The sequence below is a fragment of the Pantherophis guttatus genome, chromosome 9, assembly GCF_059756535.1.
Source record: "Pantherophis guttatus breed Tessera chromosome 9, ASM5975653v1, whole genome shotgun sequence".
Classification (NCBI taxonomy): Eukaryota; Metazoa; Chordata; class Lepidosauria; order Squamata; family Colubridae; genus Pantherophis; species Pantherophis guttatus.
The window spans coordinates 28,457,380-28,473,363 of record NC_142071.1 but is presented as its reverse complement, the minus strand read 5'-3'; the positions used below and the strand labels follow the sequence as shown (position 1 = coordinate 28,473,363).

At 39.5% G+C, this 15,984-nt stretch overlaps 1 protein-coding gene across 4 annotated transcripts in view; it reads left to right on the top strand.

Annotated features, from left to right (window-relative positions):
- Positions 1–4,748: 4,748 nt before the first annotated feature.
- Positions 4,749–15,984, top strand: part of ARHGEF12 (Rho guanine nucleotide exchange factor 12) — a 68,416-nt gene continuing 57,180 nt past the window's right edge. For 2 of the 4 annotated variants that reach the window (XM_034430490.3, XM_034430489.3), the window contains exons 1-2: positions 4,749–4,920; positions 5,404–6,462. In XM_034430490.3, coding sequence (XP_034286381.2) covers positions 6,431–6,462 — 32 coding nt within the window. In that variant the 5' untranslated portion in view covers positions 4,749–4,920; positions 5,404–6,430. The remainder of the gene's footprint in view (positions 4,921–5,403; positions 6,463–15,984) is intronic. The other 2 variants (XM_087875699.1, XM_034430491.3) reach the window with 1 other exon arrangement.

Below are 15,984 nucleotides of genomic sequence, written 5' to 3'. Positions count from 1 at the left end.
TTGTATAGATTTATCCAAAATTAACAGCCTGTGATTAGTAGGGTAGGTACCCAGTCTCTAGTTTACCCAGGTAAGATAACAGTGCCAGAAATGTGTCTATGGACATTCTCACAGGCTTAGCCACGGAGCCACCGCGTCCCTAACAAAGTTGAGAAACAGTGGTCTAAACTACCATGTGAGTAGTTTTGGTACACAGTTTTTATTTTTGAAAACCTTCATACAGTAGAACCTCTGGTCACGAACGCTTCTGACCATGACCAAATCATGTTCTGACCTAAAAAATTCACAATTATTTTTTTTTCGCAGCCGATTTTCCCTTCCGCACAATTTTTTTTTATATATAAGCGCCAAATTTCCAAAATTAGGTTCTGGTCACAACCAAATCGGGTTGCGACCAAAGTTATGGAACGAATTATGGTCGTGATTAGAGGTTCTACTGTATTTTAATGTCACAAGGGGAAAAGAAGATAACTTGTGTTTCAGTACTTAACTTTCCTTTTCATTCGTGAAAGACACAGGCCACAGCTACAGCTTGAAGAAATGTCGCACTTCTGATATATATAACTTTGGATTTTTCCTACCATTTACATTACCGAGCCGTGAGGCAAATGGCTGAATATGGACGTAGAGTCTTTATTTATTGATTTGATTTATTGCACATTTTGCTTCAAAGAGACTCCTTGCATAATTCCAGCTCTTAAATTCTGATTTGTCGCTTAGCATTTTATGCAAACGTAGCAAACTTGAAGTAAGGCTGTCGGTTTGAGCTCCAAGCTTGGCAATTTGATTGCAAATGTTTCATCGCCATTCGAGGAGACATCGTCTGTGCATTTTGAGTTGGGCTTGTCTGTCAGAGCACTGGTCTTTCAATACCTTTTTATCAGATGCAAATTAATCGGGCTCAAACCAACAGCCTAACTACCACCCCAAGTTACTAATATTCAAACGTATTTCAGCCACTACAGTAAAGCTTAAACAAATCGTGGATAAATGCAAATACGAGAACCAATCCAACAGCGAGGGGCTGCCTCAGAATCAACTTCGTGCCTTAAAACTGTAAGCCTCTAGTCCTCATGGTTGCAAAGGAAAGGACTTTTTTTAAAAAAAAAAAGTCATGGGATAAACAACTTTAACAATCAAGAACCGAAAAGCAAGGCTTCTTTTGTCATCCATCTTTCCCTTTCTCTCTATCCCACCACAAGCCAAATACCAGTCTGAAACCCACACAGATGCCACAGCTTCTTCGGCTTGCCTTCTGCAGCAGCTGGCTTTCATTCTGGGAGCAAGGGCAGTAACAGAAAACCCAATCCATTGTTTCCATGCCATGAATAAATCTAAACATATCCTTATTATGCCTCTCACAATCACGCATGCACGCACACAAAATGATACTTGCACAGAGTATTGTATGTTCAACGCTGCAAAGTGTACAATAGCAATAGCGCTTAGACTTATATACCGCTTCATAGTGCTTTTACAGCCCTCTCTAAGCAGTTTACAGAGCATATTGCCCCCAATAATCTGGGTCCTCATTTTACCCACCTCGGAAGGATGGAAGGCTGAGTCAACCTTGAGCTGGTCAAAATCGAACTGCTGGCAGTGGGCAGAGTTAGCCTGCAATACTGCATTCTAAGAAGGAAAGAAGGAAGGAAGGAAGGAAGGAAGGAAGGAAGGAAGGAAGGAAGGAAGGAAGGAAGGAAGGACAATAGCAATAGCACTTAGATTTATATACCACTTCACAGTGTTTTCCAGCTCTCTCTAAGCAGTTTACAGAGTCACCTTATTGCTCCCAATAATCTGGGTCCTCATTTTACCCACCTCGGAAGGGTAGAAGGCTGAGTCAACCTCAGCTTTGCTGGTTGGGGAATTCTGGGAGTTGAAGTCCGCCAGGCTTAAAGTTGCCAAGGTTGGAGATCCCTGATCTGGATGACGGAGAACTTCCATAGACAGGTCTTCTCTAATGCAAGTCATTCTCCTTGTGTCCACTTAGTGCAATGATCACTGGACTTGGACACCGACAGGATGAAACCAACCTTAGAAGACAGCAACATACTGTATGTAGAATGACCTCACTTGCTCAGAGGAGGCAAAATTTTTGATTCACATCAAATATCTTATCGTTGGGTTGCATAGCCAAACGATGGAATCCGTGCTGGAAAAATCCTTCAAGAGCTTCAGGGCTTTCCAACCACCGTTTGCTTTTATTTCTCCTGGCTTTTGAAGTTTTAATTATCTTAAAAAGACTGCAAATGTTTTTAACTGATCTTGTTCTGCTCCAGCTACGGACCCCAAAGAACGCAGCACACACAAAGTCCGTTCAAATCTTGGTTTACTAAATAAATCAGTCTTTTACAACAATGGCTGTTAATTAACTGTATTACCAGCCGCCAAGAATTCAAAGAATAATAACTGAAAGCGTACTGCGGTTGGCAGAATGCCCAGAAGCAATTTGCAGGAAGCTGATAAGATAAGCAAGACAAGACACGAAGGTATGTGAACGAAGTTGTTCCCTGCGAATTGCTTCAGTCGGCGTTCCTCCTTAAATAGGCTAAGGGAGTGGGCAATTAGCCCCAAGCCTTACTCTCAAGGAGACCTCCTCCTGAGGAGCCACTCCTGCCTTTTGGCAGCTCTGCGCACCCATGCATCAAGAAGAGGCTCCTCCTCTTCATCCTCTTCACTTAAGGGAGCTTCTGGAGCTTCTGAAGGCCCTGGCTGAATCCCCGTCTCTGGCTCCACATCTTCTCCAGCCTCCTCATTGTCTGACTCGAGTGCTAGCTGCACAGGCTGCTGGCGCAGCACCACACCAGCCTCCTCGCTGTCGGAATCAGCTACTAGCTGCACAGGCCACGTACGGGCCACAACAGATCTTATTCAAACATGGCCAAGCAAAAACACCAAGAAGGGGGGGAGGGGAAGCCCCAGACATTTTAAAAATTCTGTATTTGTGAGCAAGATGGTTCTCCAGATGCATCATTTGTTTTGCCAGCCCTGCTTTCCATCGCTCGATGTTTTTACATATCGTGTATGTACACGATGTATATTTGTATTTAAAGAACCGGTTTTGTGACATTAAGTACACTTAATGCTTAAACGCATTAAAAGGCTGGGCCATATTTGGTCTCTCTCTCCCCTTCGGTCTTTTTTTTCCCCCCTCTCTGGAAGGAAGTCCATAGGAAGGGAAAATAATACATAGCATCACCTCGGCTCTTCGCAGACCTCCCCAAAAGCAGTTAGCAAGCAAAAAGACATTTCAAACAGTTGGAAGTGTGTGTTAAGGCCAAAACTTTTCCGGGGGGGGTGTCTTAGCTGCAGAAGACCCTGAGCAGTTATTGTCCTTGTCTGCTTCCTAACTCTGAAATCTTGTCTTGCTACCAACCCGCCTTCCATTGAGGACCTGTATACTGCACGAGCCAAAAAGAGGGCTGTGAAAATATTTACAGACCCCTCACATCCTGGACATAAACTGTTTCAACTCCTTCCCTCAAAACGACGCTATAGAGCACTGCACACCAGAACAACTAGACACAAGGACAGTTTTTTTCCCGAACGCCATCACTCTGCTAAACAAGTAATTCCCTCAACACTGTCAAACTATTCACATTAGGCTGCATTACTATTAATCTTCTCATTGTTCCCATCAGCCATCTCCTTCCACTTAGGACTGTATGACTGTAACTTTATTGCTTGTATCCTTACGATTTATATTGATATTGTTTCTGGATTGCTTATTTGTACCCTATGACTATCATTAAGTGTTGTACCTTATGATTCTTGATGAACCTATCTTTTCTTTTATGTACCCTGAGAGCGTATGAACCAAAGACAAATTCCTTGTGTGTCCAATCACACTTGGCCAATAAAGAATTCTATTCTATTCTATTCTATTCTATTCTATTCTATTCTATTCTATTCTATTCTATTCTATTCTATTCTATTCTATTCTTCTATTCTATTTTTCATTCCAATATCTATTCTATTCTATTTATTCTATTCTATTCTATTCTATTCTATTCTATTCTATTCTATTCTTCTATTCTATTCCTATTCTATTTTTCATTCCAATATCTATTCTATTCTATTCTTCTATTCTATTCTATTCCTATTCTATTTTTCATTCCAATATCTATTCTATTCTATTTATTCTATTCTATTCTATTCTTCTATTCTATTCTATTTTATTTCTATTCTATTTTTCATTCCAATATCTATTCTATTCTATTCTATTCTATTCTATTCTATTCTATTCTATTCTATTCTATTCTATTCTATTCTATTCTTCATTCCAATATCTATTCTATTCTATTCTTAAAAAGGAAGGAGAGGATCTCCCAGTTGGTTCATTCACCAAAGTGGAAGCGACTTCGCAACTTGGTCCCAACTTCACTTTTGTGTTTTGTTTGTTTTTTTTCTCTTTGCACGCCACGCTGCACTTATATAAATCTCTCCTCTTTGGAAACCTGGATCTCCCTCTTCCCACAACCCCCCCCCTTTCCCACAACCCCCTTTATTCTCAAACAACTCCTGCCTTCCAAGCCTCCCCCATCCTTCAAAGGGACTCCTTTTCCTCGCGTCCCTTTTATTTTTTTTCCCACCACCACGGCGGAGGCGACAAGGCTACGGGAGGAGGAGGAGGAGGAGAAGCAGAGATGGAAAAAAAAAAGCCACACAACCACGTCAGGCGGAGTCCCGGCGGAGGGATCTCGCGAGGTCGGGTGGAGGGAAGAGAAGGGAGAAAAAAAAAAAAAGCTGGAGCGCGAAGGGAGGGGGGAAGAGCGGAGGCGGCCAACGTCGCAAAGGGAAGCGAGAGCCGAAAGGGGGGGGGGAATAAAACGAGTCCCGGGAGTGCCGGAAAAAGCCGAAGGTTGCCGAGGGGGAGCCGAGGCCTGGCTGAGGGAAGCCGGCGGGGACCGTTGGCCTGAGGTAAAAAAAAAAAAAAAAAATTCTCCTCAGGATCGGCGGCGGAGGAAGCAAAACAGCGGAGAGAGAGAGAGCCGCTTCTCCTCCCTTTCACCGGCCGCGGCTGGGCTGCTTCGTCGTCGCTGCTGCTGCTTCCAAATCTCCTCAGGCGGGACGGGCCGAGTGGGCCGGAAAGAGCCGCCGGTGGTGGTAGTGGTGGTGGTGGAGGAGGAGGAGGAGGGGGCGCCTCTCCCGCCTCAAAGCCGCCCTGTCAGCAGCCCCGAGGGCGGCATGAAGCCCGCCGAGGCCTAAGAAGCGAGCCGGGGGGCCAAAAGTGGGCTCCTCTCCCTCAGACCCGGCCTGTCCTGAGGGGGGGAGGGGCGCGCCTGGCTTCGTGGAGGGGGGGGGAGGCCTCTGCAAGCCCCCCTTTCGCCCCCCCCGCCGCCTATATATAGGAATTTCTATTTTATTTATTTATTTTAATCTCTCTCTCTCTCTCTCTTCAAGGTATGGTGTGAGCTTTCCTCCCCCTCCCCCTCCTTGGAAGGGGACCCCGCTGTGCCCCCCCTCTTTTTTTTTTGACACCCCCCCCAATCCCCTTTTTAAGGAAAAGGCCTCACTTGCCGTGTTTTTTGGGTGTTTTTGCTGCTTTCCATGGAGGTTGGAAAGGCCGCCCCATAAAGGCTTTTTTTTTGTTTGTTTTTTTTGGGGGTGGGGGGGGGAGGAGGTCGAGGGTCAGGTGGGCTTCTCAACCTTGCAAGAGACCCCTGGAGGAAATCTTTAAAAAGTTGGAGGGAAGAAGATAGAAAGCCCCCCCCCTCTCTTTCCCCCCCCCCAATCCTCACTTTTTTTCCCCTCCTGGTTCTCCTGCCCTGCTGAATATATACATTAAAACCCCCTCCCCCACCTCCTGCAACCCCCCCCCCAAGTTCCTTTTGTGTTGTTGTTTTTCCCCTTTGGGTCTTTTCTGGAAGGGGAACAGCCCCCCCCACTCCCCCACCCCCCAGCCTATGGAGGACTCCTGGCTTTGACCTACACCTGGCTGCCTTGGATGCCGTAAAAGACTTGGAGAAGATCCTGGGATTGTAATGAGGGAACTAAGGGCTGGGAAGGAGGAATTGAACCAGAGGCACCGTCGTCTTCTTCTTCATCGTCCTCGTTGTTGTCGTCTTCTTCTTCTTTGGCTGATTTAACTCCTTCGACCGAGATGGGTCTTCCTTTCGAACTGAGGCGACGGCTGGGTTTCCAGAGGAGCTCATCATGGCTGTGACGGCCTTCCTTGCTTCCTGGCAGAAGATCCTGGTGGCTTTTCCCCGAGTGTCGCGGGAGGTGGATCTTTTGGAAGATTGAAAACAAACAAAAACAAACCAAACAAACAAACAAACCAACCCCGTGTGGCTTTTGATTCTGCTCTCCTTTGGAATACGGCTGGATTCTGAACTCGGGTGTGGAGTGTGGGAAAGTGACAGTCGCCTAAAGAATCGCCCGTAAGATGCAGATTGGCTAAAAAATCGTCCTGTTGCCGGGGGCTCCAATGAGTGGCACACAGTCCGCAATCACGGACAGGTCAGTGGGACCTGCTGCTGCTGTTGTTTGCTTGGGATTTGGGTAAAATTATATATATATATATATCAGTGGGACCTGGTGCTGCTGTTGTTTGCTTGGGATTTGGGTAAAATTATATATATATATATAACCTGGCTAGAAGAAAAACACACACACACACACACACACACACACACACACACACATATATTCAACCTGGTGGCTTAAACGCGGAAAGCACATAGGTGGTCATGAGTGAGGCTGGGCTGCACTTCTGGAATTGGCTTTGGATTTGCTGATCAAACAATCTGGATTTTCCTTTCCCAAATGTGTTAGCCTGGTAGTTTTTTAGGCCACCAGATAGGCATGATAGGAATTCCAATTGGAAACTTGATATAAATGCAATGAAGATTTGGGCTGCGCAAAGGTCCTTGCGTTCTTAGGTAATATTGTACCACTGTAGCAGCAAAGGTCATTCAGGGTGACGTTAAGTTGCCTACCTATGTCCCAAATGGTTTTGTGGCACTTCGAATAGAATAGAGCTGGAAGGGACCTTGGAGGTCTTCTAGTCCAGCCCCCTGCTCAAGCAGGAGAACCTATACAATCTCAGGAAAGTGACTGTCCAGTTTCTTCTTAAAAATCTCCAGTGATGGAGCACTTTTTAGTGGTTTGTTTATGTCTACCTTTGGAGTCATTTTAGTAGCTGGTCTTATTTGGCTCTCCAGGACTAAATACTAAAACGTTTGTTCGTATAATAGAAGAGAGATGTTATGGTTGGCCTATGGCCATGTTGTTTCCCCTCCCTTACCAATTTATATTTCTACCCACCCCATTTCCTCTCGGCAGTTGGAGACTTGGGAATGGTGTAGTCTTGGAATCTATAAGATATTCTTCCCCTGTAGAAAAAGGAACCTGTTAACAACTTTGATCTGGACTGCATTTCTCATTCTACACTATTGATTAAGTTTACTGGAACTGATGGGAATTGAACTACAATCAACTTCCATTCTGTGGTAGTTGGGGATGGGCCCAGTTAGCTGGGTCTCCTAGTGTATAGGATGTTGATCAGGGTCATGTGATCATTTTAAAGCATGAACTTTTCATCTAATATAAGTGCAAAATCTAGGGCTACCACAAGCCTGTATGATGATGATGAGATGCAATATCATAAATAGAAAAAAGTGCACTAGTCATTTTTTTCCCCCTAGCAGGTAACCAATAACATTTTAGTTTGCCATCCAGGTACTTAGATGTTACAAGAAATAAATGTTTGGTTTGGGGATCACTGCAACAGTCTGAAGAATATATATTGTAAAAGAGTCATGGAGTCAGTAGGAACATAGATTATTTATGATCCATGGAATCATTTTCTGGATTCTCAAGCTGACTACAAAATAAGGTGAATGTGGTACATTCTTACATTTCTAAAATGCTGAATCTGTTTGGGGGATGGGAAATGTTAGTTGAAATGAGGATAGATATCTGGTTCCTTTTAATATAATTTCATTGTGAATATTAGGAATTCTGGATGTTTTTCCTAATTAGATTCATCTTCTAAAATATAGTATAGAATAATACAGATGTTTTTATTCTGTAGAGAACATGTGCTGAAGCATTGATTATTATTCTTCATATAAGACTTTTTGAAGGTTGTAATATAAAAATGTGTATTTCTGTGGCTCAGCAGAAGATCTGCAGGACTATTTGTTATACTTTAATGCAACCAATAGTTAACATCAAAATAGGTGGGAAGTATGTTGTAATAGTGGAATACATTTTTTTCCTGATTCCTTTTATAGTCTTTTTACTCTGTAAGTCAGATCTAAAATATTGCTAGTAACAACTCAGATGCTATATAGCAACAGTGAATGTATAGGAAGCTGATAACTTTCCTTGCTATTGTCCTTGACTATCCTAGTGGAGCTTCCTTTTCTAAGGTAAATATTTTGCTACTCTCTCCTTTGTAAGCCTTAATTAGAATATCAAGCTGTATATAATGGTCTCTGTAATGCAATGACAAGATTACCTGATTGCTACTTTTGGCAATTTGATATTTCTTCAGTTGTGGATTGAGTCAGTGTGCAATAGATAAAATTGTATCTGCCTAAACTACTTGCATCTGTTCCAGATAACTTTGTAGTAGTGGCTTTGTGTTAAAATCACTAATTTCTCTGTGCCTTGAAGTCTTCCAGAAACTTAGTTTAGAAGTCAGATTGGTGGGATTGCATGAGAGTGCTTTTGCAGTTGCAGTACTTCTAGCGAACTTTCTCTATCCCTTGACATTGTGTTCTGGGAAATAGGTCCAGTTTGTTTCAGTAAAAGAGTATATTCACTAAAGCAAATGTTGTTTAACCAAACTGTGGTTCAAAAGTGCATATTTTTATTCTATAAATTTAATGAGGCTGATTGATTAATGAAGTTATATTTTGAGAATCTGCTTATAACGTTTCTCATTTTATAGATTGCTGAAATTCTGTTTTAAGCAGTGTGTCTTGAGAGGAGTAAAAAAGGAAGTGCAAATGGAAATTTTATTTTGCTGTAGTATAGGAAATTAACCAAGGAAATTGGTTAATTTTATATTTTATGTATGGTTTAGGCATATGTAGGTGAGGCTTGAACTGCTCAGAAATGGGTTGTGGCACATTTTTGCTGATAACTGGAATAGCCTCACAAATTATTTTCATCCAGTTCCATCCATCCATTTCATCCAGTTCATTGGGATTTTTCAGTATGCCTGTAATTTTTATGTAGTTGAAATCATATCATCCCTCTAATTTTATTGATCTTTTAGCAATAGGAAGGACGACTATTTTGGACATTACTGCTGTCATTAATATGAAATGAGTTTAATAGTCTTTATATGTTAAGGCAGGGTATTTGCTATTTCAGTGACATTAAAATATATAATCTTATTGCCTCTTGAGCTACACTTAATAAAATTCCTGCTTAATATTTCTCAAGAGTATGAAATTTGTCTCCCTCTATTAGGTTCATTCAATATCTGTATGATCCCATACAATTCATTTAGAACACTTGAATGACTTGCTTCTTTTAAAATATTTTATTCTCAGATTAAACAATAATGTGATAATACAAAACAGTTCTTTAAACATTTATCTGGTAATAAGGCCTACTGAAGTCAGTGTGGCTTATGCTTGAGTAGATGTGTTGAATTGAATTGGAATATAACAATAAAATATTTCTTCAGCACCAAGTAATCGGATAAAAAGAGTGTTTCTGTTCCAGCCTGATTGCAGACAAGCTTTGGACATTTTCTGTCTTGTGTCATTTGTGATAGGGAATACATAGCTGAGCTGAGTTAGATACAAGTTTTTATTCTTCATTGCTGGGCAAGCTGGGGCTCGGATGGAATTTAGAAAAGTCTTAAGATGTGAACTCTGGCATATTATGTTGCTGCAGCCTAGAAACATTGAATGTGCCTGCCTTCTTAAAATTTGCAACCTAGACATTCTTTTCATGCATTTTCCAAGCTATGCTCTTTTAAAACATTTTATAGACATGGCATGTTTTATGTTTTTTATTTTATAGAAAATAAAGACTAATCCTGGAATGAATTTATGGGTACTTTTTTAAAAAAAATGATATCCATTCTCTTGGGTATTTTCTGTGAAATCTACTTGAATGGGAAAGGATTTATATAATGACTTCCAGTGGATTTTTTAATTGTTGCTTTCTGCCCCCTGCCTAGATGCTGAAATTGATTGAGGTTGCAGCCATCCTCATATTCTGAATGAGCTCCGCTGAGTTCTAGGGACTTCTTTCATAACAGACATGTATAGAATTATAGTGCAATTGTTATTAATTTACTTGATTAACTTCTATTGTCTTCTGAGTGTATGTTCATACACCATATATCATTTCTGATACTCAGCTGCACAATCAGGAATCACTCAATTCAAGAAATTAAGTTTGTTGTTTTTCTACTTCCACAAAGCTGGACCAGCATACTTTTTTCATCTTGATCATCTGTAGTGTTCAAGCAAGTAAGTTATTGTTAACTGCTCTTTATTTGAACAGCGGGATAAAAGTGTTTTTAACCCAGATTGTTAATCACAGTCTCCTTGACTCATCAGAAAAACCCATTGAAGACTATAAATTAGATCATAAGGCAATTGATGCATTTTAGTTACTTAAATTCAATTTATCAGGTAAATACCACAAAGTACACATTAAAATGTTACTACCATGTTGTGAAACAATTAGTATAATCCATTTTTTGGTCAGATAGTTCACAGTGTATATGTAGCTTCCTACCACAACAATCTTGAGAGGAAGATGAAGCTATAAATGAGTGACCTGAAAAAGGACACATCTCTCAGACAAGGTAATTAAACAGCCCTGCATTGGCTTCCATGGGAAAGGGACCCTTGAAGTGTATAATAAGTTATGTTGCCTTAGAGCCACTTTTTAAAATTTAGGAAAGCATCAAGCTGGCTTGGAAACCAATTGGCAAGAAGAAATCTAAAGACTTCAATATAGCTTTTTCCGTACAAAACTTTGGGTGAATATCTAGATAATTTGTTTTAGTGGGGCATCAGATATTACAGTAAAGTTTGTTCTTATCTAATGAACAGTTCACTTTTCTTTAGCAAAGTTTCAAGAACGCCATATGTGATGTGGAACAAACACCAGTAATATGAGTATAACCTTGATTTTTGCTTAGTTCTTCCTTTCCTTCCCCTTCCCCTTCCCCTTCCCTTCTTAGTAAATGTTTAAGGTTTTCTGTTGGTTACAACTAGATGGTTATATTATGTCTAGGCTTCTGTCAGTAGCTGATGCTAGATCTTGCTTTTCTGGTTTTGAAGAAAGCTGAGATAATTGCTTGGGTGGAGACACGATACTTGCTGACCCAATATATGTAATTGTTTGGTTGCATTGAACTTATGACAAATTATTAATATCTACAGAGAACTAAAAGATTCAGAGAAATGATATACTCAGTTATTTTCATTGCATTCAGAACATCCTTTTTGGATATACCACCATACGAAGGAAACTTATTTAATTTTCATATTTCAGATTGGCTGCCAAATACCAGAGGGACAGATTTTTGTACCAAAACCTGCATGTGAGAGCTGCTTTATGATTTTTTTTTCAGAATTGTATTAAAATCTGTAGTTATTCAGATACACCTATTATCCTGAATCCCTCTGTAGTTTATAACTAACAGCTTCGTAGATATAGGGAAATTGGAGGTGATTAAGTTTGTGTTGATGTTAGCAACTTGCTGTGGATTTAATGTTTGATTAAAAAAAAAAAATAGCCATAGACATTTCTTTATTTAAGAGTTAGGGTTATAGGGTTGGAAGGTATCTTGGAGGTCATATAGTTCAATGCGCTGCCCAGGAAAAGAATGCTGATCCCATCCCAGACAAATGCTGTCCAGTTGAAAAGCACCTTTGGGTGTCCAGTCTTAAATAACTTAATGGTAAATATGCGAGCAAGGGAGTTATATCTATAAAGTATAAGTAGTGATGTAGGAGTGATTCTTGTTAAAGGATTGCATAATGAAATTAAGGGCATTTCCCCTCCACCCCCGGTGGCACATTTTGTCCTTGTGTGATGCTCTGTTCCTGCAACTCAGAATTGCAAGATCATACTGCACATTTTAGCAAAAAATCATTGAATTTCATTGTGGATGAAAAAATGGCTTTTGGTGAAGATTAAACTGGGTTAATTTCCTATTAATGTTAAAAATAATCCCAAGGACATACACTCTTCTCAAGTAAATGTGAACCAAACCTTCTGAACTTGTCCTTTCCAATGATGGCCTCCTTATATTAACGTATTTGAATACAATCTTAGATTTGTACTATTGCTCAAGCGGAAACTTCCCTGATACGTTTTCCCCAACTCAGTTGGCTGAGGATTCCAGGACTTGCAATCACAACATATTTCAAGATACCAGATTAAGTAAAACTCTTCAGAGATAGTGATATTAAGGCTATTCTATAACATGTTTTTGAATGCTGGGACTGTCACTGTTCATAACCTCAGGGTGTTAGTTTTAAATTTTTGCAAAACTTTACTACACTTTTATGAACTATAATTCTCCTGATGCCTTGGCTGTTTGCTTAATAAGTTTTGTTAACAATACTATAAAACAACTTTATATGCTGTGAAGCAATCTACAATTGCTTTATACTGCTCTTTCCTGATTGATGTTGGTTTTAATTTTGAAGTTAGCATTTGTTGAACGTATCTTGTAATACGTGATGAATAATCTATGTTTTTTTTAAAAAAAAATATGAAAATCAGTGTTAATAAAATACACAGCACACCCAGCCTACTTATTAACAGCCTCAGTATTGTTCAGATGAATTTAAAGGGGGGATTATGTTAATTTTTTTCTCCCTCTAACCCAGCACTTTTCCCCATGAAATCGTTTGTAGAGGATGTTGCATAAATAAACAATACATGTTTGTTTATGAGAAGCAGCCAGAGATTAAATAAAAAGATAGGAAGTTGTATATTCACTGTTTAAAGAATAAAATGCAATGTATGAAAATGTGTATGCATCTGATGGAGGATGGTTTTCAAGATTAGAAAAGGGTATGGAAAGGTTATAATTTAACCTCAGATTTAACAAGTCTTTTTTTAAAAAACCCCATGCCTTTAATTTCTTTGGCTTGTTATTTGTATTTACTTACCCTAAGGGAGTAGCCTAATTAGTATGTATATATGTACATTCATTACTTTTGTTTTGAAAGCACAATCTTTAATTAAAGTGGCAGAAGGAGGAGCAAATCCAGAGCAAATCAAGGAAAATACAAGCTTTATATGGGACAAATTTCAGCAAAAATAAAAATAGATACTGTTTAAAATTACTAAGGGAAAACAAGCTGGATTTTCATAATGTGTATTGTGAACACAGTTACAAAAAAAAAAAAAAACAGGAAAAGGAAGTGGACTGTCTGATCTTAGGGTTGCTTTTTTGTTTGGAGTTTTTTTTTTATCCTTTGGAAATATCTTACAAGAACTTGGCATCCTGTAAAGAAAAGAGCTTATAGGAGTATGTTCTTGCAGACTTTTTAAGGTCTTGGCCAAACTATTGATCTTTATATGGCATTAGTAGCCTATAATGCTCCTGTGGATTTGTAATAAAAATAAAATAGTCTTGGTATCCTAATTTCTGACAACAAAAGTTTCATGTACTCATTTCCACTACAAGAATAAATATCCTCCATTTATAGGCAGGTAATTTTATTTCCCATTGGGTTGTTTGAATTTGACCCCCTCGCATGCGCTTCCCTTTCACATGTAAGTTTCTATCCAGTAGGTCAGAGGGACAGAAAATGAGTTGAGGACCATATATATAGTCTGTATCTTTTTTGTGCCTCACAGGGCCCCTTAGGATATGCAGGGTTTTTTTCTTCTTTTGGGAGTTTGGAAAGCAAAATAGATAGATTATGTTTTGCATATGCATGTGGTGTCCAGTTTATCTCTTAAAACCTATGACTCCCACTCCCTTGCAAAATGGCTGTGGTCCTACTGATATTTGAAGTATAGGGAGTCCTTGACTTACGACCACAATTGAGCCCAAAATTTCGGCTGGTAAGTGAAACAGTTATTAAGTGAATTTTGCTCCATTTTACGAGCTTTCTTGTCATAGTTGTTAAGTGAATCACTGCAGCTGTTACATTAGTAACACGATTGTTAAGTGAATCTGGCTTCCCCATTGACTTTGCTTGTCAGAACATTGCAAAAGAGGATCACATGTCCCCGGGACACTGCAACTGTCATAAATATGAACTAGTTGCCAAGCATCCGAATGTAGATCACGTGACCATGGGAATGCTGCAGTGGTCCTAAGTGTGAATAAAGGTCATAAGTCACTCTCTCCAGTGGCGTTATAACTTTGAACAGTCACTAAATGGACTGTTGTAAGTCAAGGATTACCTGTATAAGGTTTTTATTTTTATCTTTAGTCTTGCAACAGGATGTGCTGATTTTGGGATATGCACTTTAAACCTCTTCTTGTTTAAACAACCCAGCAAAATTACTCTTGTCTTTTTTATGATCTCATTGGGCGATGTGGCATGAAGCACAAGGTGTGAATTAACAATATGGGCCTCTCAATGTGGATAAAGAAGCGACATGTGCAAATTGCCAAAGGGAAAACTACTTAGTTGTGTGCTTGTATCCACATGAATGAGGTGTGGCTTTGCAAGGGCAGTGCATGTGGAATAATTTAATTTGCTGCTTAGCAAAATGAGGACTACAAAGATGTGACTGACTTATTTGAGCAAATTCATTGTCATTCTGCACGGATTTAACCAAAAATTGAAGTACTTTATCATTAAAAGAATATGCAACTCTCAACGCTTCTACAATTCGATGAAAAAATGCAAACAAAAAAAGTTGTGGTTAGTTTTGTGCAAGCCATTGTGGTTTCAGGAGCGGAAGTGATTATCTAGAGCTGGGTTTTATAAAACCAAGTTCACAAAGTCATTAGTCTACTCTTGTTTAAACTGTTTTGCCCACTCTTAACTTATGCTAGCGTCCTAAACTGATTTTCCATGGAGGGGAATATACATCAAATACTTCTTGGCATTTCAGTTTATGAGGGAATCATTTATAAATTTTCTATTTTTAGAATAGATTTTTTTTTTAGCTTATTTGACATTGTTTCATTTGGGAGATGGGAAATGGCAAAAGATAGCAATGTTTCCAGCTATCATAACTCAGTGATCTCCCATGTAGTGTGAGAATTTTAGAATTGTCTGACTCTTTGTATTATTATTCACTACTGGGGTTTGCCAATTGTTATTGGCAGATATTAAGTAAAAGCAACAGCTGATAATCCTTTTAAATATTATTTTTATATATGTAGTTAATGCACTGTCTCAATCCAACTGGACCCAACACAGTTTACAGTAATAAATACTGTAATAATATAACTAAACAACTATAGCAATATAGATCCTAATAATAATGTCAATATAGGATAGAAAAGTATTGATGCTTTTGAAATTTGGTGTTGGAGAAAACACCTGAGAATACTGTGGACAGCCAAGAAAACAAACAAATAGATCCTCAGACAAATCCACCCAAAATTCTCATTTGAAGCACAGATGATCATCAAATACATAAAGTATTTGATGTACATTCCCCTGCATTGCTCATACATGTTATGCTCCTTTGTGGTGGACAAATAGAGGCTTAAGTCTGTACCCTGTCCTCTGTTGGCCAGATGTAGCTGCCTCATTGATCACAACTGCATCTCAGGCCAAAGGTTCTTTCTGTGTGCTCAGGTCTATGACCCTGGAATGCTTGTGCAATTGTTCAACGGATTGTTGATTAAAAGATGAGGTTAAATAAAGCAGCATAGAAATGCTAGCAGTAAAATGTATGATTGTTTTGTTTCCCCAGCGGTATGTGTACCTTTCCATTTTACGTTCTGTCACACTGATATGTGCACAACGCATGATGGGCTAAAATACCCATGGATTCCTAATTCATGGATGAGTAGAAAGCTTTGACAGTGTTACCACAAGTAAACTATTTTTAGGTATCTTGTTT